Below are 25,701 nucleotides of genomic sequence, written 5' to 3' on the forward strand. Positions count from 1 at the left end.
AACAAAGACAAACTGTAATAAAGAGTATCCCAGTGTCTAAGCTTGGCTGTCTGGATTAGTAAACTATGGCAAATACACAATAAATGGCAACAAGGATGAGATTCTGAAAATCTGCTGACTCAATAGTAATACCACGCTCACCAGTTAACAGCGTCAACTGGATCCATGAACTAATACTTCAGAATCATGAATGCAGTGTTTATTAAAAAGGAACATTATTATAATGATTACGCTCAGAACTTTAAAACCTTTTGAGGCCTCGGAACCATCTATGTGGGATTCATACTATGAACATTTAGTCTGTGTTTTTCAAGCAAACAATATTACTGACCCTCAGAAAAAAAGGCAGTATTTTTGAATATCTGTGGGGCTAAGAAGTATGCCATTATTTGTTCTCTGGGAGTGTCCAGCAATCCAACAGCTAAATCATATGATGAACTAATATAACTCATCAAGTCTCATTTCTCACCAAAGCCTTCTAAAATATTTCAGAGATTTTTATTCTATTGGAGGAACCAGCACACCGGAAAAAATATTGCCAATTTTATCATAGAATTAAGGAAACTCTCTGAACATTGCAATTTTGGTGATTCAGGTTCTCGGAATGTAATGCTGTGGGACAGGTTAGTGTTGGCTTGAAAGACAAATCTCTATAGAATCAATTGTTGAATGAGACATCACTTAGTTTTGCACAAACATAAGAAATGGCACTGGCTCAGAAATAGCTAATCTGCACATGACAGAAATTAGAGGATTCAATTCGACATCTGTTATACTGCAGACCCAAGGCCAAAGGCAACAATTTAAGGATAATTTAGAAAGACCATGCAAAAAATATTCAGGATGGAGAGGAAATCACTCAAAAACTCAGTGTAAATTTAAGAATGTCAAATGCCATCATTGTAAAAAGAAAAAACATATTCAAAGAGTCTGCCAGAGTAGGCTAAACCCTAATAGGGTATTTTGATAACATTCCCTTGTTATCAAAATACTCAAACCATGGAAACAAAAGATTTAGATACCTTTCATCTGAAGGCTGTGCAAATAAATAATGTTGGTGTTCTGAGATAAAAACAACTGTCTACATTAATGGCTCACTGTGTACCATGGAGCTAAGATTACTATTTCACTATAGCATAATAATATAACAATAAGAATATAAGAATTCAAAACAATGAATTTTAGAGGGATTCAAACTCAAGAGCTAAGATTACTATCATTGATAAGAACACATTTGATCAATTATATCCAGCTGGCTTGTCTCAGCTAGAAAGATCCCCATATGTTGTGAAAGACTATAATAAACAACCGGTGGATATCCTGGGGTCAAGGTCAAATATGCTTCATTTGAAGATCTTCCCTTATTGATTGCAGCAAAGTAATTTCAAAGGCTTTTGAGATTGAGCTGGTTTGAACCATTGGGAATAAAAGCAACACGTATCCATAGTGTTAAGAATTCAATCTTGGAAGATAGCGTGCAAAAGTTTCTGAACATTTTCAAGAAGAAGCTTAGAAATTTTCTAGGTACACCCATACATTTGCATCTCAATCCAAAGGTTTGTCCAATCCAGAAATGTGCCATTTGCTCTGAGATCTAAACTGAGAAGGAGTCACAATGATCACAGGATCAAGGAGTCTTCAAACCAGTGAACTATTCAGAGTGGACTACACCTGTTGTTCCTGTCCTTAAACCAAAATGGTAAAGTTAGGCTATGTGGAGATTACAAATGTATATTCAATATGGCTCTAGAAAACCATCTGTATCCAGTTCTGGCCATCAGTCAAATTCTTGCAGAACTCACTGGAAGTCGTCACTTTATCAAGTTTGGTCTGTCACAAGCTCACCTACAATTAGCTATTGATTAATCTTCAGCTATGGCACAGACAATCATGATGCATTAAAAAGCATTCAAATGCAAATGTTCGCAATTTGGGATATCTTCCATTCCTGGAATATTCCAGGAATGGAAGATATCCCAAATTGCGTTTCATTGAAACACTGTTGGCAAGCATTCCAGGAGTCTTGCCATATATTGATGATGTCCTGATCAAAGGTTCAACACTTAATGAGTTGGCTAAATGATTATGGGAAGTCCTTCAATGTTTTCCTGAATCAGGACTGCAAGTTAACAGGGATAAGTGCATCATAGGAGCCCCTTGCATTAATTTTTGGGATATCAGAATGATGAGAAGGGATTCAAACCTACCAAAAACAAGGTAAAAGCTATCCTGGAGGCACCTACACCTAGGAATAGGGAAGAACTTCAGGCATTTTTAGATCTGTTGAATTTTTGTTATGCCTTCCTGCAAGACAAGGCAACAGTAGCCAAACCTCTTCATTGCCTACTCAACAAGGGATCACAATGGAAGTGGAATCAAAGTCATGAGAAAGCTTTTGAAAAAGTAAAATTGCTGTTGTCAGCTGATGCACTTCTAGTCCATTTTGATGAAAGGAAGCTGATCATTCTCACCTGTAACAGTTCCCAATATGGGATTGGAGCAGTGTTGAGTCACAAACTAGAAGGTGGAGTTGAAATACCTGTCATGTACTATTCTAGATCCATGAACACAACTGAATGCCAATAGGCACTCAGTGATTGAAAATAGGTCCGTGATTGAAAAAGAAGCTCTTGCCAGGAATTTAGGGTGTCAAGAAATATAGACATAAGTTTGAAATTCACACTGACCACAAGCCATTATTGGGTCTGTTATCTTGTGACAAAGCTACACTGCTTAGTCACAAGACAACAGACTGAACACCAAAACTGAAACAATAGTATCTGATACTAAGCTCTTACAACTATAATCTTGTTTATAAACCAGACAAATCAATTTCTCATGCAAGTGGACTTAGCTGGTTGCCTCAACCACTTACTACAAGTAATGAGTCATCACCTAATGAAGTTTTATTTCTAGAAGCACTAGATAAACCACCATTACAGGCCAAAAAAATTGCCCATATGACTGCTTGAGATTGTATACTATCATGAGTTCTCAACTGAGTGTGGAAGGGATGGCCAACAAAAAACCTAGACACCATTTGTCCAGAGGAAATTGGAACTCTCAGCATACAGAGGCAGCTTATTGTGGAGTCAGAGTTGTTGTATCCAAGAAAGCTCAGGCTCGCATATTGTCCATACTTGACAATGCTCACCAAGAATTTGTTCATACTATTCTTGCACACTGCTATGTATGATGGCCAGGCATGAATAAACAAATAGAAAATATAGTAGGTGTTTGCACTCCGTAAGACAAGTGACATCATGGGACAGTCCAAAGAAACCTTGCTCAAGACTTCATATTGACCATGATGGTCCTTTCCAGGGAGCTTTGTTCCTGATTGTCTTAGACTCATATTCCAAGTGGCTTGAAATATCAAGGTTAAATCAACTGATTCCAATGTGCAATCAGTGCATTGAGGAAGTTATTCTGCACACACGGAATCCCTGAGGTGATAGTATCAGATAATAGAACAGGATTTATGTCATCAGAATTCCAAGAGTTTCTGGAAAAAAACGGAATCCATCATATTTTAATTGTACTAAGACACCCATCATCCAATGGGCAAGCAGAGAGGATAGTCCAAACTACAAAGGACTCACTGTGATAGATCATCTCCGGTAACTGGAATTGCATCATTTTTATTGGCTCAACATGCTACTCTTAATGCTGCTATAGGTGTTTTCCCAGCATTTACTAATAAACCATTGCTTGAAGATCTTTGAATAAATTAGATGAGATGAGAATCAAGAGATCATAGTTGTTCAAGAATTTGAATGTTTGCACCTTTCGATCTGGTGTATGCTTGACGATTTCCTCTGTACAATAAATGGGTCCCTGCAATGGTGATGGAAATGATAGGTATGAAAACACACATGATCTAAACTAATGGTATCATTTGGAAACAATATGTTTTCAAACAGGCAAGCAGAGAAGTTAGTCCAAACTACAAAGAATTCATTGCAATGGATTATCTTCGGTAACTGGAATCAAAGACTTGCATCATTTTTATTGACCCAACATGCTACTTATTGTTGATCAGTTGAGGAAGCATCAAGAAGTATTTCAAGGAGACACAGGAAGAGAAAACAACAGTGATGGGTGAAAAACCCTCAACCCAGAATCTTTCCCATCATCAATGATGTCAGAGCCTCCTATAAACAATAAACAATCAAAAGCAACCAGATCAAGTGATGATCCCCAAAGATTTCAGATGCAAGTGAACAAAATACAGAAAAGCCACATTCCAATGATCTTCCATCAAGACCTGTTTGAACCAAGTGCACCCTTGCATGGATGCAAAACTATGTTACATAGGGAGAGAGATGTTATGTATTTGGTCTTTGGGCTAGATCTGGATGGCCATGGGGATTGTTGCCAAGAGGGGACAACAGTGTGAGCATGGGAAGCACATGGTCATTCAATTCCTACAACTCAGGGACAACATGTCTTGTTCTTGTTGTTTCAACTAGTTTTTAACAAAGACCAACTACAATAAAGAGTATCCCAGTGTCCAAGCATGGTGTCTGGATTAGTAAACTATGGCAAACACACAATAATTAAAGATTAATTAAAACATGTTCTCAGAAAATAAATGTGATCAAGACATATTATTTGTCATCATCTTTTGTATTAAAAATTGTCAAATCAATGAGAATACACTACTACTACTACTCTCCAAACATTAATCAAATAAAACTTCATCTTTAATCTATGAACAATTTGTATAATTTTAAAATATTTATATTTGTTTTTTAAAAATAATTATTACACCAATTTTATTAAAATCAAATATTTAAACATTTCAATCATAAAATATATTTCAATATAAAATATTTAAAATTTTTGCAGCCAGCTAAATTAAATTTAGAAACATTCTAAAATAATTACCTGACCAGTAAATTCTTCTTTATTGTAACAAAATTTAAAAACATCCTTAATACTGAAAAGTGGTAAAGCGATCTAAATTTTTAAAAATTTCAAAACATTAATACTTATTTAATACCCAACTAGATGCTTCTTAATTTCCATAACAACACCTTATCTCACTCAGAATTATTTATTAATTTTAACAAACATTTTCAACTTGTTCTACAGGCCATCTTCAGGTTTTTTAAAAAGCCATGGAACATTGATAACTATTCTTTTTGAATAGACCAGTTAAAAATGCATTTAAAATACAAAATTATTTGGAATAATAAGTTATTTGAATCCAAAAAATAAATTACATTAATATAGATACAATTTAAAATAACAAAATAATAAAATATAATAATATAAAGGGAAAACAGAAAAGAAAAAATTACATTCATAACACTAGTTGTTGATTGTATGGACATTACGCAGTATTCTCCAATAAAGTTTTTCAACCATAAATTTCTATACTGTGGACATATTTTTTATTTTATTTTTCCTTTATATTATTATATTTTATTATTTTGTTATTTTAAATTATATATATATATAACTGTAATTTATTCATTATCCTAAACTCAAACTTTCCAGCAAATAAAAGTAAAAACTTAAAGGTCGAATGTTTTCGGCCACTAAATTTATCAGCCTTCTTCAAGAAAAAAAACAGTAAAAGCATTCTATAAATAAAACGTAGCTGCCTTGTAAATTTTAAAAGATCAAAAACAGCTGTGACAGATAGCTTATGATGTATATTATAAGTCTAGATAGTGTTTCCATGCAGTTGATACATGAATGACATCCGTGATGATGCAGGTTCCACTCCTGCTTGCCTTGTAGATCTCCACTGCTTCTAAAAATTTTAATATTTTGCCAGTCAAAGACCTTGTGTATTAGCTTGGCCTAGTGCCTCCGGATTGCTGGCATAACGAGCTAAAGCAATATTGATGTTATCTTTTAGCACGTCATATTTGTGGTCCTTCAGTCTGGCTTGCAGCAATCTGTACATAAATCCTATGTAAGATAGTGTTCTGTCAAACCTCTTGTCACGTAGGGGGATGTGGTAAATCCCAGGAGCCATCGCATCATCAGCGCCATCCTTCACGTTTGACAGAAGGCGGAAAACACTGGGTTTCCTTTTGTAAGTAAGGAGTGCATTTAAATTATTTGCAATCCTTCTATATATGCGAAGTAGCGACAGTTAATAGTCTAAGACCACCTGATTCACTTCTGCTTTGTTAATATTGTTAGATGAATGAGCCAGATATTTGGATGCCAGATTGTTGATAAATGTGTGGCCATACCCATGGTTGGACGCTATATCATAAACTATCCGTCACAGCTGTTTTTGATCTTTTAAAATTTACAAGGCAGCTACGTTCTATTCAGAGAATGCTTTTTCTGATTTTTTTCTTGAAGAAGGCCGATAAATTTAGTGGCCAAAAACATTCAACCTTTAAGTTTTTACTTTTATTTGCTGGAAAGTTTGAGTTTAGGTGTGATTCACGACTCTACAAGCACAGTTCCAGTTTTTGGTGAGGTTTGTATTTATTACTGCAATTTATTTTTTGGATTCAAATAACTTATTATTCCAAATAATTTTGTATTTTAAATGTGTTCAATATTTCAATATCAAATATTAAAAATTTAAAAAGCCATGGAACATTGATAACTGTTCTTTTTGAATAGAACAGTTATCAATGTTCCATGGCTTTTTAAAAAACCTGAAGATGGCCTGTAGAACAGGTTGAAAGCAAGTAAATAATTCTCAGTGAGATAAGGTGCTGTTGTGGAAATTAAGAAAACATTATTAATATGTAACAATTTAACAATGATATTAATGATAACAAATTAATATGTAACAATTTACTAAAATATTAATACAGTAGAGAGTAGTTTATCCAAACACCAGTTATCCGAAATGTCGGTTATCCAAGCGCTTTCCAGTCGGACTGTGTCGTGCTGAATCAAACTTTTTTGATACTAGATTTACTTCTAAAGTATAATTTTTATGTTTTTATATTTTTCAATATATTTATTTTGTTTGTACAAAATAAAGAAATAATTTTTAACGATACAATAGCCTTGATTATTATTATAAAAATTTTCGTTAGGCTTAAAATTGACAAAAATTCAACATGAAGTGACATGCAACGGAGAAAAATTTCAACATCGGACAGGTTAATTTATTTTTTTGTACATAATTGGTTATCCGAAAAATCAGTTATCTGAACAACCCAGTCCCCAATTGATTCGGATAAACAACTCTCTACTGTATTAAGAATTAAGAAATAAATTAATAGCTTTTTTAAAAATTAATTTATGTATGCAGTGGTTTTAAGTTATATGGTTTTATTTTATGTAATTCTAAAACATAACAATTTTTGATATTACAAGACAAATTTAAATTTTTTTATTTGGATTTTCATTATGTGTACCACTCATGATGATGATACGGGATCTTTGTAACATTCATTGGTACTGGTGACTTTTTTGAGGAGCTTGCTAACAGTGAACTTTACATTTTGGAAATGCATTGTATAATTTTTTATGTTTATTTCTATTTCAGTTTTATTAATTTTTTTTTATTTCTATTTCAGTTTTATTAATGTTTTTTTATTTCTATTTGTTAATGTGTGTGTTATTACTAATTGGAAACATCAAATCTAATCCTAGCCAATGTCTCATATTCCTCCTCCCTCCCCTCTCTTGAAGTTGTCCATATCCTTGGTTGGGGAATGTCAATGATTGTTACTGAAACAGTTTTAATATCTCAATGGCTGGAATTTTTTCCCCTTTACTAAGTTCATCTACTACTATACTTCAAAATTTGGTTTCATTTTTGGAAAAGAGATTTGATACAATTTTAACTGAACTCAAGGATTTATCTACCAAATTTGAATGACTGGCAAATTTGCATAAAGACTTTGATCACTTCACTAATGTTGAGAAGAAGGTGGAGGAATTAACTAATTCAACTGTGCTTTCTACTTCTCAGACTTCTTATTTATTATATCTGCTGGATTCTTCATTCAATAAATGTAAACAAAATAATATTGTTATTGCCAAACTGAAAGGTAATTCAACAGAAATTTTAAGTTTATCTTCTGACATTCTGTTTTCTGTTAAAAGATCTAATGGTGATACTATTTCTATAAAAACTTTAATAACATTTTTAAAAAATAATTTGATAGTGGCAGAGCTTGATCTTGTTCTGATAGAAAACTGATTTATAAGAATTTGTACAACATTCAAATGAAGGACAAATGTTCCAGAATCAGAATGTTTGATTTATATTAGATATTAAGAATTTGGAAAAAGAATCTTGTTTTCTACAATGAAGCCAAAGAAAAAAACAAATCTGTGATTGGTTCATGAGGGCCAACTGCTTAATAACTGATGGTGATAATTTTACTATATTTTAAAAATAAGTTTTATTGAATTCTTTGTGAAAATATATTTTTCTGTTCAATATACAAATTTTCATTAGAAATTTTATTTAATTTTTTAAATTTGTATTACTACAGTTTCATGTGAATGACCTGTGGCAGTGTATATCTCATAAAAAACTAGGATGAAAATAAAATGTTTGTATGACCCATACCTTTGGAGTGCATGATACTTGTAAAATTCCATCTTAAATATTAAAACATTGTTTTTTTTTGTTTTGCTTCCATTATCAGTTCATTACAGATGTAATTATAAAATAATTGAAATGAAAAAAACAGAATACCAAGATCAAATCTCCTTAATCTTAGTGTAGAAAATGCAAATAGCTACTAAATAACTTTTATTTTCTATTTTATTTTTTTATTCTATTACTTCATTTCTGTTTTATTTATCAAATAACATTAATAAAATATTTAAAAATATATGTAATAGTAACAATAAATGTTAAAATAAACTTGGTAAAAAATTAAATAGAAAATAATTTTAATATCAATAATATCCCATGACATTTGACAGCCATACAGTGAGGCAGTAAAAATGTCAGTCCACCATTCTGGAGACATGGAATTAAATATGAACAGACCAAAAATGTCTTCATAATGTACATATATATACTGTATGTTTCTAAATTCAACACTTATATCACTGGTGAGTTCTCTATTGAGTCCCTCCATTGAACAATCTGACATCATGTTTTGTAGAGAAAAAGAAACGTTTGCATTAAAAGGGCACTTCTCATGATGGCCGACTTAATTAAGGAAAAGGCTACAATTGTGGCTGCTATACTAAATAATTAAAGTAACTCACTTAACCATTATTTGAATAAACCCTTTTATTTGAATGAACCCTTATCTGTATCATTTTCTTCTATACTGGGTCTTTCTTCAATAATTTGAATTTCTTGAATATTTATAACATTAGGAACATGAAAAGAGGGTCAAATATCAGTCCTGATCAAATTTTAAACAAATTCATGAAGGTAGTTTGTTTCAGAAAAAAGCTTAATATTTCAATATCAACCAAATTATCCAATATAATCATGCAATCACATGTTTTATCATATACAGATTATTAATCTGTCTGCTATTACAGTATCCACAGCACGAGTGAATCACTAGTTTCTATAAGCAAAATTCACTTGTTTTATGGAAGCCATCATGTTAATTTGTTGAATACTCAATGGTCTTTCAAGTCGTTGAGACCATTGAGTACAACAGTAAACCTGTGACAATTGCTCGTCATTTCTGTATATAAAATTAAATTGTAGATTATGAAACCTTTGTTTATAAGCTTCTAGAATGTTCCATTGCTTAGAGGGGCAATAAACCCAGCAGAAGAACAGGACAGGGTATATATTAACTCATGGTTGAGAAAATGACTCTATTCTTAGTGCCATTACAAGAATAACACAAAAATGACCAGTGGTAATGGGACTGTGCAAAGGAAGAGTTACAGAAGACAAGGAGGAAAAGAATGCAATTATGCAACACAAAAATTTGAGGAACTGCTCACATACTAGTACCTCCTCTCCCCTGTATTTTTGATTGTCTACTGATAGGATTGTCATGGATGAAAAATTTACAGATTAGACTAATATGTAATTATCACAAAAAGATAAAATGTCTGAGTGTAACAGAAACCTAAAATGTCATAATATTTAAAAACCCTCTAATATCATGTGTTTTGGATTTGATGTTAACTCAGTTTCATATTGAAATAAAACTTTACAAACCAACTCTGACATCATGGGCTTCAACAGAAAACTCAATGGTCTATTTAGAAATATCTTTTTCTCACTGCTGAGCCAATTGTTGAATATAGAAATGTACCACTATACGTATACATATATACGTTTGAAAAAAGATATAATTTTGTACAGTGGACCGACCAGAGGACATTTTAAACAATTTACTTTATTGCAGAAACATAGCCTCCATAAAAAGCTCATCTCTGTAGATGATTTTATGTTGCCGGTGATTGTGAAGACAAATGTCTGAAGACTTTTTGTATTTTCATATCTTATTGAATATATTGTTTACAATAATCTGAAACTTAAAAAATGTGCTTTGAATAAACCTATATGTGGATTTATTCAAGTATTGTGGATTTATTCAAGTATTATGGATTTATTCAAGTATTGTGGATTTATTTTATTAAATGAGACTGGAAAGTGGGTTTATTTGAGCTTGTGAGGTAATTTAAACCTGTGGGTCTAATCAAGTGTGTATTGTACAGTATGAATTAATGTAAACAAATAGTTAATCTTGTAATCTCTTCAGTAATTTCTATAATTTGTGACAAGCCACATTCATTGTATGATACAGTTACAGTCTGGCCTTGTCTGATATATATTATAATATACTTAAAATTGCTTACTTGTTGCAACAATTGGCTAAGCATAAGAAGTGAATTACTTGTCACTACAGAAATATCAAATTGTTTTGGCATTTTTTGACATGCTTCTTCCCAAGATGAAGGATTAGGTATAAATTCATTATTTGTCTTCATCAAATATAAATAATTAGAACATTTTTCTTCAGGAACTAGTAATTTCTGTACATGCAAGATTTTATGCATGATGATTTTCTTTGTAATGCTCTGAAAAATAAAATTGAAATATTATTGACTTCAATAGCCAAATGTTGCTGTTTATATCATTAATCTTATATTTTAATTATAAATTATTATATCACTCAAGTTTGAAAAATGTTTATTATGACATGTAAAATTTTAATTTCATTCTTATACTAGGTAGCCAATTAATTAAAACTAAAAATAATAATTAAATTTAAATATAATAAAATGATGATTAAAATGCTGGCCTTTACACCAAAACTAAAATTTAAAATAAAATCAAAATTAATTAATTTAAATTAAATTAAATCAATTGAAACATAATATTTCAGAAAGTGTGGATAAAATACTTATTGTCTGTCTTAATCGATTTGGTTATATTTCATCCATGCAGTCAGGAGTGGATCTAGGTTTTTGGGGCCTAGGGCTTTAAAGTCCAATGGGACCCCATTTTTACCAAACCTAACCTAACCTACTAACTATTTTTTACTATATGATAAGTGCTCATTATTAATGAAAAAGTATTAAAAATTTATGATAATAATTGAATTTTTGTGAGCCCTTGACACTTGGGGCCCAGGGCTTAAGCCCTATTAGTTCCTATGTAGATCCACCCCTGCATGCAGTCAGAGTTTAGTCTCTATTAATAGCATTTATTTGTAAAGTGTTTGTTTCTCTTTTGGTTCTGGTGGTGATGAAACATTTTGCTTTTAATATATAATATATACAGATATAGATATAAGAGTTACTGTAGTTTTTATTTTAAATTAAAATATGAAATATCTAGAAGTTTAAAAAATTTTTGACAAGCAGCAAAAATTAGGACTTACTTAATGATTAATTAAAAATAATCATTAAAAGAATTAAGAGTATTAAATGATAAGTTAGAAGTAAATATTACTATCCAAAACCTTTACTTACACCAATTATTTCTTTAAATAAATAAAAACAAACATTTTTAGCTATCTTCATTAGCCACCATCAGGTTTATTGATCACCACCAAATAGGTCATTATCAACAAGAACTTGTGGATCAGCTTGATTTATGATGTGAAAATAATGTTTCTGTTGTAATAGATTGGTTGTAACTTGATCTGAGTGTCAGGTCAAGGGTGAAAATTCCTACATACTTTCATTGTCTGAGAGGGAGTTCTTGTGTAGTCATCACCCCAGTCAGTTGTATCCGAGAGGGAATAAAGTTAATTGTTAACTAACTACGTGTTTTATGTGAAACAGTGTCGAAAACAAAATCGATACGAAATTGGCGACGAGGATTAAAATAGAGACTTGCCAGCGGATATTACAATTCGAGATAAAAAGCCAGAAATGTCGATCCCAGGAACATCAACCAGTGGAGTTCGTTTCGAACCATTCAAGATGGACAGCCAGTGGAAAACTTACAAGGACCGCTTTAATTTTTGCTTGAAGGCAAACCAGATTGAAAATGACCAAGATAAGTGTGCTTTTTTTTTACTGTGTGCGGTGAAACTTTATATGAACTTGTAGTAACACTCATAGCCCCAAAAGAAACGACACAAGTTAACTTCAATGAAGTACTTAATGCTCTTGATAGCCATTTTAACCCGAAACCTAGTGAAATTGTTGAATCATTCAAATTTAACCAGAGGTTGCAAAAACTGGGAGAAAGTATCAACGACTATGTCATGGAACTATGGAAAATTGCAATGAATTGCAACTTCGGCACCTCACTAGAGCGTATGTTAAGAGATAGGCTAGTGGCTGGTTTAAGGGATAAAGGAATACAACACGTGTTATTGGCAAAAACGGACACTACTTATAAGGCCATTTTGGATGCAGCATTGGCAGCAGAGGCAGCATCTAAAGATGTTAGCCAGCTTGGATCAGACGGAAACAACACCCAAGTGTATAACTTAAAGGCAAACTACAAGAGAAAGAATCAGCCAGCCATATTACGCTGTTTTCAGTGCACCGGAAGTCATAACCCAAATAATTGCCATTTGCTCAGGTAATCTGTAAATCCTGCAAAAACAAGGAACACATAGAAAAAACGTGTATCACGAAATAAAAGAGTGGACAAAGAAAAATTGCAAACCAGGAAAGAAACCAAATTGGGGCACAACAGAAAGAGGTATCCAGCCAGAGAGCCAAAGTACACCGGATTGATGAACATAAAAATTTGACGTCTAACCAGGTCGAGGAATATACATCTCTATTCAAAATACAGGGAAGTAGGATACCACCCTTAAAAATCTTAATCAATATTGAAAATATACCAGTCATGATAGAAATTGATTCAGGGGCTGGATACACTGTAGTGAGCGAATGGACCTTAAAAGAAATTAAAATCCAGCAAGACAAGTTAGAACCGGAAAAAGTCAAATTACAGACATGGGCAGATCAAAATCTGAAGGTAGTGGGTACTACAATGGTGAGGGTACAGTTTAAAGGAAAAGTGATGAATCTGCCATTGTTAGTGATTAAACGAAATGGACCAGGACTTGTTGGAAGAAATTGGTTAGAACCATTAGGAATCAGAATAGTGGGACTTTATCACCCAACATGATGCAGACGATCTGATACAAGAATTCCAGCATTTAGTCAATAATTCAGAAATGGGTCTATTTAGAGGCGAGGCAGTCAGTTTAGTGATAAATAAAGAAGCTAAGCCTATTTTTATGTGGGCAAGACAGGTTCCTTTTGCATTGAGAACAAAGATAGAACAAGAGTTGAATCGACTTCACCAGTTAGGAGTTATAGAACCAGTTAGAACTTCTAAGTGGGCCACTCCTGTGGTACCCGTTGCAAAACCAGATGGAGGTGTATGTTTATGTGGAGATTACTGCTGCACTGTAAACAGAGAGGCTATAAAAGTAGATGTATACCCATTGCCGGCCATTAACAATATAATTGCTTCATTATCTGGTGGAAAGGTATTTGCCAAGCTTGATTTCAAGAAAGCATACTTCCAATTTCCTGTGGACCCGAAGTCGTCTAAGATACTGACTATCAACACATGGAAGGGTTATACAGAATGAAAAGATTACCATTTGGAGTGAGTAGTTGTCCAGCTATTTGCCAGACAGAGATGGAAAAGATCATATTCCAGGGACAACTGTGATGATAGATGATATACTTGTCAAGGGACTCAATGAAGAAGCCCTATATCAAAAGTTGAGGAAAATTCTTAACCAGATTTCAGAAGCTGGACTAAAACTGAACAAAAGCAAATGTCTATTCAAATATCTATTCAAGCAATGTCTATTCAAGACAAATCAACTTAAATTTTTAGGATATTTGATAGATGCTCAGGGCATTCGACCCACACCGGATAAAATTGCAGTGATCTAACAGGTTCAGAAGAACAAACAAGAGTTACAAGCATTTTTGGGATATGTAAACTTCTATGATATATTTTTGAAAGATAAAGCAACCAAAGCTGAACCATTATAGACTCCTAGACAAAAACAAACCATGGATCTGGAAAAAAGAACACAGCAAAGCATTTGTGAAAATAAAAAAGATGCTAACACCAGAAACATTATTAATCCATTATGATTTAAATAAACCAGTATTGTTGTCATGTGATGCTTCACCATATGGAGTTGGAGCAGTACTTTCACACATATTACCAGATGGATCAGAAGCTTCTATATACTTTGCATCGAGGACACTCCACCCAGCGGAAAGAAATTATTCACAATTCAAGAGAGAAGTATTAGCTATAATCTTTGGTATCACAAAATTTCATAATTACCTAGCTGCCCGAAATTTTACTATATATACGGATTGTAAGCCAGTTGTGGGCCTTCTGAACCCTGCTAAACCAATTCTTGATTTAATCTCACTCAGAATGATTCTTTGGTGTTTGAGATTATCAGCATACTCATATAAGATTGAACATCGTCGGTCAGCAGAGATGACTAATGTTGATGCATTATCTCGTATACCAACTACTGTGGAAGACAACACTATCCCTGAACCAGGTGAGATATTCCTTATATTTGAACAGCCAGAATTGTCCATCACATCTCAGGAAGTAAGCAGAGAAACAAACAAAGACTCAGTGTTAAAAAGAGTTGAACATGCAATCTTACATGGTTGGCCACTTAGTAGTCTAGAAAAACTTATGCCTTTTTCTAGGCAAAAGCTAGAACTTTCAATTCACCGCAGTTGCATTTTATGGGGACAAAGAGTAGTTACCCCTAGAACCTTGCAACCACAGCTATTACACCTGTTACACTCCACACGAGGGCATGTCTAGAATGAAAAGAACAGCAAGGAGCTATTTTTGGTGGCCTGAAATGGACTCCCAAATTGAAGAGACTGTATCGATGTGTAGAAAATGCCAAGAACAATGGTCAAACCCAACCCCAGTTAAAGACACTCATTGGCCATCACCCTTGGGATCCTGAGACTGAGTACACATTGATCGTGCAGGACCACACTATGGACATACATATTTTATTCTAGTGGATGCTTATTCGAAGTGGGTGGAGGTAGAAGAAGTACAAACGCAGTCAACCCAGGAAACCGTGAAATTATTGAGGAGAATATTTAGTACACATGGACTACCAAATACAATTGTATCAGACAATCATCAAAGCTTTAAATCCACAGAAATGGAAGAATTTATACAAAAAAAAATGGGATACAGCACATATTTACCCCTCCATATCATCCCTCTTCCAACAGACAAGTAGAGAGACAAGTGCAAACTATAAAGAGGAAAATCGAAAAATTACATCACAACCAAGAAAAAACTGAGGTGTTGCTCCCCAGACTTTTGTTTAGCTTATACACAACACCTAGTAGCACTACAGGTAAAACAGCAGTAGAACTGTTGATGGGAAGAAGACTACACACCATCTGTGATCGACTAAATCCACACATATAAGGATAGAAAAGAGGAAACAAGAATTCGACAATTCCAGATAAGAGAGAACATCAATTACAGGTGTTATAGAGATGCAAAGAAGTGGAAACCAGGTAAGGTGACAAAGAAGACCGGACAATATACGTACATGGTAGCTTCACCTATAACGTAACATGGTAGCTTCACCAAAAGGACCTATAGAAAGAAGACATATTGATCAACTGATACTCGAAGAGAACAACCACTCCAGAACAGGCAACATCCAGCTCCCCAGAATAATCAACATCAAGACAAAGGACCACCAGTTAGAAAGAGCTCTAGAACACGAACACTATCTGCACATCTCCGCAACTTCATTTTAGAGGTGGAAGATCTGTTGTAATGGATCAGTTGTAACTTGATCTGAGTGTCAGGTCAAGGGTGAAAATTCCTACATACTTTCATTGTCTGAGAGGGAATTCTTGTGTAGTCGTCACCCCAGTCAGTTGTATCCGAGAGTGAATAAAGTTAATTGTCAATTAACTACATCTTTTATGTGAAACAGTGTCAAAAACAAAATCGATATAAAAGTTTCCTCAACTAAAATTTCAGTTTCATGATCATCATCTTAAGTCAATTGATGCCATAAAACAAAATTTGTTGCAAGTCTTGAAGAGATTTCATGAAAATGACTTTAAAGAATGTTTCAAGGTTTGGAGAAACATTGGCATAAATGCTTTGCAATGGGAGAGGATTACTTTGAAGAGGACAAAATAAATTTTAATAAATAAATTCAAATCTGGCATTTTATTGAATCATTCCAGTACTTTTTGATCACAGAGGTAAATAAGACATATGAATGCAAAAATTTTATTGCAGTTATGGCTAGGTATTTTTTTTTCTTGTGCAGTCTGTCACACATACAAAGTTTATAAAATCTTTAAAACTAAATTTGCCAGACAATTCAAATTGATGTCTTTTGAATTTTTAGTCCCCATGAAACTTTAACATCTAAGATGTTTTAATTATGTTTTCATTATTTAATGTTATCAATAAGAAAAAACAATTATAAAATAACCTCAATACTACATAAATAAATAAAAAATTTGTTGTCAAGTTTGTTAAATATGTGTATTATTGTTGTAAAGGACCGCTTTTGGCAGAGCAGGTCTAAAAGCAACACGACCTTGGTAATTGGTCCCACCTGGCATTGTGTCTATAAATGGTTGGGAAGACAAAGGGTGTAGCGTCTCCGTTTATGGGACTCGTCTGTACGCGTCAATGTGTTTGCCACATGTTTGTTGGCTAGAAAAATGTAAACAAGGAACGGACGTGACGATAGGCTGTTTCGTCGGGAGGAGAGCGGACGTTTTTAAAAGCTTCCGGGGAAAGGAAGGACCCCGATTGGTCGTAAGTTGTCGTCGAGGAACTTTTTAAATGGTAAGAGTGGCAAGAGGAACGGGGAGAAGGGCAAGAGACGGATAGTACGACAGTTTCAGGTACTTGGACAGCCCGCTGAGCGTAGAGAAAGTGTGCTCCTCAGGCAATGATCTCAGGGACGGGTAAGTGTGGAGACTGGACAGGTCGTACAGTTGAGCCATCTCCACAAACCGACCGGAGTTCCCCAGAGTCTAATAGTCCCCAAAGGGCAAGCTGTCATGTGAGACACCATACCTTTGTTGTACCGTGTGTGTAATGTTGTTAAACTTGTATATTCTGAAATATTTTGTTTTGTAAATAAACTGTAAATATTCACTGGATTGAGTGTGGAGGTGTACCTTTCTACGAACCAACGTAAGAACATTCTCGAGTTGTAAGAACCAACCCGAGACGGATTATCGTAAAGATCTTCACTGGATTACAATTAAGATCTTCACTATTGTAAAAATTTTTAATGAAAAATAAAAATTAATGAAACTTCTAAAGATATATTCAAAACAAATAGGTACAAATCTAAATTATTACATATTGTGCTGTAAATGGATTAAAACAATTAATTCTGACCAAAGTTTAATAATATTGAATCTTAAAATTTTCTTTTTGACTTTATTATTATTATTATTTAAATTTCATAATAAATCTTGAATTTCTCATCAGTATTTACTATAAAATTAAAATCATGAGATAAACTGTAAGAAACATAATACTTACTGACTACATTTTAATAAATTTACTTAAAATTTTTTTTAAATTTATTTTTTGTCAATTTTCTTGTTTGTTTTAATTTTTACTTCAGAATTTCTAAATTACTTTTAAAATAAATAAATATGATAATAATTTTTTTCATTTTCTTTTCTCATATAAAACAAAGAAATCATCATCTGGATAGTTATGGAAAATCAAGATATAGTGATTCGGGGTAAGGTGCCTAATTTTTGTTATTTTCAAACGATGATGTCAGATACTGTCATGTGTTTGTACAATGGATCGTCGGGCCAATATTGAGTGCGGAAAGCTGTAGTTGGCTACCATTACCACATTTTCTAATCTGAGAAGAATAAAAACAAGATAAGAACAGTTTTTGTTATGAAATGTTTCTAGAGTCATTTTAAAACTAAAAGTTAAAATAAAATTTATTAAAAATTGTGAAAAACAATTAATGTGTGATGTAGTTAAGGTTCTAAGGTTTCCATTGTCAGCTACCGCCAATCCTGATCGGACATGCTAGAACACGTGACTCCACTTGGCATCTTACCCCGACAAATGGGAAAGATGTCACATTTTTCTTGGGATAACATGCCTATTTTTAATAAATTTTTGTTTTTTTCGTTTTATTACAGGATATGTATATAAATTACATAAAGACTTCTCAAAAAAGGTTTTTGGACTGAAAAAAGCTTTCAGCTAGCTATAGAACACATTAGAACAGGCAGGAACTTAACAATACTTATATGCTGTGCTGTTACACTTAATATAAAGTACTTTGTACTACATATGCAATAAATTAAATTTGTTAAGATATTTGAAAATTAATTTTATGCAACTATATTTGTTATTTTACTCCAATGGCATTTGGCATCTCACCCAGATAAATACTCAGGGTGAGATGCCTAAAATGCCAGACAGTAAAAAAGTTGTCATTGCAAACACAATACACAATTATTTTTGATATACTCCAAAGTTTTATTTGAAAAACATACTCAAGAATGATATTTTTGTTAGAGGTTCCCAAAATCCAAATTATCACTATAATTTCCTTCATAAGCAAAATGTTAGGCATCTTCCCCCGATCTACTCTAAATGAGAAAACACAAGAAGTGAAGAAAGAGAAGATCCAGAGAGGCACAAATAGGGCAACCATATTTGATCAATATGGTTCTACTGTAATTGTCAACACACTTGGCAATTATACATAATTGTTCATATACACAATAACTTGATAAGCTTTTGTTGAAACTATTGAGTTAAATAGTAGTCTTTGAATACCGTGATATATTGTAGATTGTGATGATACCTGAATAATAAACTTATTGATTTGTATAAACAAAAGTGTTTGTTTTATCTTATAATTATCCATTCATACCATAGCAAAGTCAAGGGTTATCCTTGCAATCCTGTATAGTGTTGCCACCTTTTCAAAATTGCTGACCTGGATGGCAGGTCAGTTTTGTTCAAACAGAAGTCCCTGATGCATGTGCAATGTTATTTTACCATGCAAAGAATAACATGCCTGTCAGTTCTAAACCAGTTAGGACTCATGTAGGAGCAACTCAAGTTAAGAAATGAAATAACTTTGCCTAACTTAGCCTTAACAGCTGACAAGCGCAAAAAAAAGAAAAAAAAAAGGATCAACAGGCTGCACACATGTCAGTGTAAAATGGCAGATGATTAAGTTTGGTGAGAGTGAAGAGTGTGAATGAAGTCTTTCACTGTTAAAATAAAGTAAATTTATAAAAATATTCCTTGTACTTTGTTTTATCATAATTTCTACGAAATTCCAGACAAAATTAATAGTTAAGCCAGACAGTCCAGTTTTTAATTAATTAAAAACCTGACTGTCTGGGTGAAAACCAGCCTGGTGGCAACACTAATCCTATATCACGTATACAAACTCGTTACCAACTGTTCATCATAACAGTCTTATTTGCTTACCTCACTAATATCATTCATTCACTTATTGCTATCAATATAGGCAAGTGTCAAAGTGACCACAATAACCAAACTCTACTGTATATTTCAATGATAAAATTTTTGTATTATATTGGATCAAAGAAAAAATCATAGTTTATGTAAATGTTTAAATTCTTTATTTACATTATTTTCTTTTATAAATAAATTATAATTTACCTTCATAATAACTTCTTTCTCTTCAACATTACTTTCTATACTTTCTTCTTCACTCATCATTAGATTACTTATATCAGATTCTTCATTCTGTTCATCATTCTCAATTTCAGAAACTTCCATTTGAAGTTCTTTCATTTGTGGAAACTGCAGTTTAGGTTTTTCAATTTTATCTATATAATTATTTTCATCTTTATAAATACAGTATAATAATGTTCAATTATATAACTATTATATTTTTATATGAAATAGTTATAAAATAAAACAATATTACCACCATAAGGAAATTAAATTACAGAAAACCTTATAAAACAATTATAAGAAACCAAACTTTATAGTATAAATCAAGCTTTGCAAATCTCTTTATTAACATTTACAGCATGAAAACCAATAAATGCAAGAGTTCATAAATTATTGATAACTAATGAATGAAGAATTTTTATTTATTGTTGCAAAAATTTTCAATTAAGAGAGAAGAAAAAATTTAGGGAGCTGATATCCAAAGTCATCACTTTCATTTTGTTTATATTTGTATTGTCTACTTTAATTCAATGTTAGTCCCATTCAAACTGATATAGTATTCAAGCCAACTTTCTTATTTAACCAAAGTTAGTTTGAATAGGTGGAAAGGAAACAAAAGTACTGAAAACAATATTTCAAAATATATATAGAAATTTTGTATTGGGATAACACACAGGATTTGAATCAGCTAATCTAATCTACTAATTGATTCACTGAAATTACAATCCTTAAATGGATGTTTCTACTTGCACTATCTTCATACATCACCACAAGAATAAATAACACATTTTTTTTAAATTTAACACTTATCAGAATGTAATAATTACACAAAACTGATGAATATCTATAATGTTATTTTTTAAAAATACAAAAATAACAACAGCAGCATAATTTATAAACATATACTATAAATTTGTATATACTAAAAAAAACCAAAGAATTTATACAAATTTTAAATTTACTTTTGTTCAATTATAAATAATAGTATAATGAAAACTGAATAAATTAAAGTAAATATGAAATAATGATAATCAATATAACAATGATAATTAAAGCAATGTGTTTTAATAGATGCCAAAACATATTGGTAGGATTTATTTCAATAAAATGTGGAATTTCATAATAGAAATATTATTTAAATTTTAACAGAAGTACAAAAATATTAGTGGCATATAGATAATAAAATTTATTATGTATAGAATAAAACACTTCTTTTAGGCAGGTTAATATACAACATACAATTCCATGATAATTATAATAATTTTAGTCAAAGATGAAAATAGATTATATTCCAGACATGGGCAAATGTGGCTCTTTTTGAGGTACATGCGGCTTTTGCTGAAAGTGTTAATTTCTGTTTATTATTATTATTTTTACAATTTTATTTTTATAATTTTGTGAAAATATGTTTATTAAAAAAATTCAATATTTGTTTTATATTATATTTATATTATATAATAAAATCGCACACCTTACCATACTATCCACCACGACAGTATAGAACTGTGGCTCCCATGCATTTTGCAAAACCTACATTTCGGCTCCCATTGAACACTTGCTTGCCCACTCGTTATATTGTTTTTAAGATAACAATTTTGATTAGAAATATTTTATTGATACAGTATTTAAATTAATACAGTATATTGTGATAACATGGAATAAATTTTTATTTAAAGAAAGGTTATCACATTTTTTTATTTGGCCATTCATTAAGTGTGCGATTCAGTGGAGTAACTAAGATTTTGCTATGGAGGTAATCTGAAAGGATGGTCTAAAAAGTATAATCAGAATAAAGAAAAATTAAGTGTCCCTTAGTCCTTATTACTGACAAATGAGCATCCTTTACATACCTCCCAGCAAATGTTCTAGGACAGGTAGCAAATCTATAGCATGTGCCCAAAGTGGCATGTCAGAAAAATCATCTGGCATATAATGTAACATACAATTTTGGTTTATTACTTTTCGTTTTCAATGATCTTTTGGTTTATCATCTGATCATCATTTTTCCAATCAGCATCTATACATTAATTTTAATTACAGTATATTAATCTCATATCTTTGAATATTGTTAATCAAAGTTTAAAACTTCAGTGCGCACAAACATTTTTAAAGATAAGCATGCTTGCAATATGACACATGGACTTAAAAAGGTTCCCCATCTCCGTTCTAGGATGTCCCTATACTCTAATCTGTGATGTAAAATAATACACATTTTGCAACCTCTTCCCCTTAAATTGTACCTATGGCATACTTCTGGAAGTGATGTCAGTGTTGGATCTGCACCCTGGAGGCTTCAGGAATAAAATTTGATAAAATCCAAATAAGGAGACGACTCGTTCTCTAACATTAACGACTATTTTATTCATGACACCCACATATACAGTAAACGAAAAATGAAAGCGAGCTTTGGAAAACCCGCCAATTGTACGCCCTCTGGTGACTCCACTTTACAATCCTTAACAAACGAGTTAAACGAGAATGACGTCATCGTAATTCTTGTTTCGTTAGACTTTTCGAACGATTCGTTATAACTAAATGGCTGTTTCTAAAATCGAAGATATGAATGTTGCTAGTGCAGCCTTATCCAAAATATTTTTCTTAGGTTGCTTCGGATGGACAGTTATTTCAATCATTTCACCTTTTAATTCACAATTTAAACACTCGAGTAGATCTAGAAACATCGATATCGTCGGACGACATTTTCTTAACGAAATAAACTAACTCTTTCCTTCGTGAGTTTCGTTCGATACGTCATCACCGCGGAGCATGCGCACTGAGTGAGACTACTTTTCGAACGATTCGTTACTAACGCGTTTAACTCGTTCGACTTAACGAACGTACCCAAAATTTAAACTAAAATAATTCATCTTAAACAACAAATCTAAAATTACGTTCTATTAATGAATAATTCGATATCAATCATTTCATTTCTTATTATAATAAAAAAAAATGAACGCTTGGTTATCAATTGCTTACTTATACCACATGACTAGATTGTTCTAGAAGAAAGATCATTGCTCAAACATTGAGTTTTTCTCAGTTTCCTGCTAATATACATGTATCAGGCACAGATTAGTTTATCTAATCTTTAATTGTACACAATGGAGAAAACGAAGTTCGAGGTATTATTTTTCAGTGGTATAAGTGGCTGCAAATTTGTTCTTACTGTAAGCCTATTTACTAGTCATATGATTAATTAAACTATCAGTTAGAAAATATTTGCAAAATTTTTCTGTCATTTTTTTCAATATTGAGTCCACAAACTATTGAACACGCAAATAAAGGAAAATTTGCCAAAAGTACATCAATGAACAGAGGCATGTAATAGGTTCACCAGCCAGGAAAATTCGAATTCGGAAGCCCCATGTAAAATGTTAACTTCAGACATTTTTATTCAGTGAACGTTTTCGAGGAGAATTATATCCCCAAAATCTCGGTATCAAGTATCGAAATCAGATATCTGGTATCCTCATTCATTTTCTTAACATGATTTCTGGATGGTTAAGTCAACATGTATGGAGTTAAGTTAACTAGAGTAGTGCACTCTAGTTAACTTAACCCCAATAAATAATAATCTAACACCTTTATCGTTGCCGAGAAAGTTTAATTTAAAACAAACGTTTTCGACCTATTCCATAGGCCATCATCAGGTTAAATAAACCGACAAATGGAACAGTTCCGTTCCAGAGGATCGAATACAAATATTTAAATTTCAAAAAAAAAAATTGACAACGGATTAAAAGGTGATAAATAATAAACGAATATTGTATAAAATTGAAAAAAAGGAATAAAATAAAAATAAACTCAGAAAAACCTTAACCTCAATCTACAGAACCCCATCAATCTAGGGTTCCCAGATTTAGATATAACCCAAATTTAAATTTCAATATTCTTACTACATTAACGAGTTTTAAGAGACTGTTTGGGGCCCCAGGCAATTGCCATCTTTGCCCATAGGATAACGTGCCACTGTCACTGTATACAATGGTGAAGGGGCCAAAAGTGTCATTTACTATCACTTTTCTGGTCATATAATGAACAGAAAAGTGAACAGTAAAATCATAAAAAAATGGAAAAATAAAATGTATACTTGAAAATTTAATTAGGTAGTCCTGTGGAAGCATATAGGACTACCTACGTAAACTTTTACCATTTCGAATTTGTTCCATAAATTTACCTTGTTGAATTTCGATTTCTTCTTCCTTTTCTGAAGTATAAAATAACAGTATCGTGTTATTTATATCAGTCGTTGTGAGAAATTCGTATAAAATTGTTTCGCCATATCTCTGATCTACTTCCAAAAACGAATCGAAAACTTTCTCTTCAATAAGAAACGCCTTACATACTACATTCTTTATCCATAAAATCCTAAAATCATCCGACATATTTAATACTTTTAGATAAAACGATTTACAATATCGAATAGAAACTATGTTTCGATTTAAGTTGTTAGTTCTGTTGCCATAACAACATTCGAAAACAAACTATCGTCTGCTTTTAATAGGCACATGCTGCCACCTGCGTCAATTTTAGCTGCCGTACATTATTATTATCGTTATCACGTATTCAAAACGAAAATTAATTATACATTTATTGCTTTTGCTTCATAAAATATATTTTTACATATTTGAATAACTTATAAGAAACTAAATAATATTACGGATAATTTTCGACCGACATTCCAGACCGGATGGCCGAGCGGTCAACGTGGCAGCCTACCGCTCTGGGGGACACGGAATAGAATCAGGACGGGTCGAAAAATTCCCGGAATTTTTCGGGGGGTGATCCGACTGGATATCGTCAGTCGTAGAAAAACCGTGTTGTGCTAGATTGTTTTTTTTTTTTTTTTTTTTTTTTTTTTTAACTCTTTCCGCCCTGTGGGCACTAAGAGGGCCTCTTTTAGTAGGCCCATTATGGGTTCGGCCAGGCCCACAATGGGGCGACCGGGTGGTGAGGGACGGGGCCCGACATATCCGAACGCACCACCCCCCGAAAAATTCCTGGGGATTATTCGACCCGCTCGGATTCGATCCCGGGTCCCCCAGAGCGGTAGGCTGCCACCTTTACCGCTCGGCCATCCGGCCGTCTGCTAGATTGTTTATTCGAATTGTTAAACACAAGATCGTGTTATTAACTCAATCACTTGGCTTTTGACTCCACCTTTATTTAGTTGACTAAATATTACACCTTTATTTATCAACTAAATAAAGGTAAAGTCAAAATCCAGGTGATTGAGTTAATAACACGATCTTGTGTTTAACAATTCGAATAAACCGACTGGATATGTCGGGCCCCATCTTTCACCACTCGGCCGCCCCATTGTGACCCTAGCCAAACCCATAATGGACTTGTTAAATTTCCAATTATTAGACAAACGGCCGGGTGATTATTTTTAAACTCTTTCCGCTCTGTGGGCACTAAGAGGGCCTCTTTTGAAAGCCCATTATGAATTCGGATAGGCCCACAATAAGGCGGCCGAGTAGTGAGGGACGGGGCACGACTAGGGATTGCAATTGCTGAATCCCTCATCCAGCAATCCAGCTGGATTCAACGCATTCTTCGGCCTGCTGGATCCAGCACCAGGTGCTGGATCCAGCGCTGCGGATCCGCAATACTCAATTAACTTT

General features: G+C 32.9%; 1 protein-coding gene across 1 annotated transcript; it reads right to left on the reverse strand.

Moving 5' to 3' along the window:
* Window positions 1-4,890: 4,890 nt before the first annotated feature.
* LOC136970803 (uncharacterized) lies at window positions 4,891-24,558 on the reverse strand (the record flags this gene model as incomplete). The annotated part of the gene is made up of 4 exons (XM_067265257.1): window positions 24,252-24,558; window positions 20,057-20,226; window positions 10,738-10,959; window positions 4,891-4,962 (listed from the first exon to the last, which is right to left on the reverse strand). Coding segments are annotated over exons 1-4 (672 nt in total), but the record flags the coding sequence as incomplete, so codon positions are not given.
* Window positions 24,559-25,701: the final 1,143 nt, after the last annotated feature.

The sequence above is a fragment of the Centruroides vittatus genome, unplaced genomic scaffold (genome assembly GCF_030686945.1).
Source record: "Centruroides vittatus isolate TY-2023 unplaced genomic scaffold, ASM3068694v2 contig_2190, whole genome shotgun sequence".
NCBI classification, from domain to species: Eukaryota; Metazoa; Arthropoda; class Arachnida; order Scorpiones; family Buthidae; genus Centruroides; species Centruroides vittatus.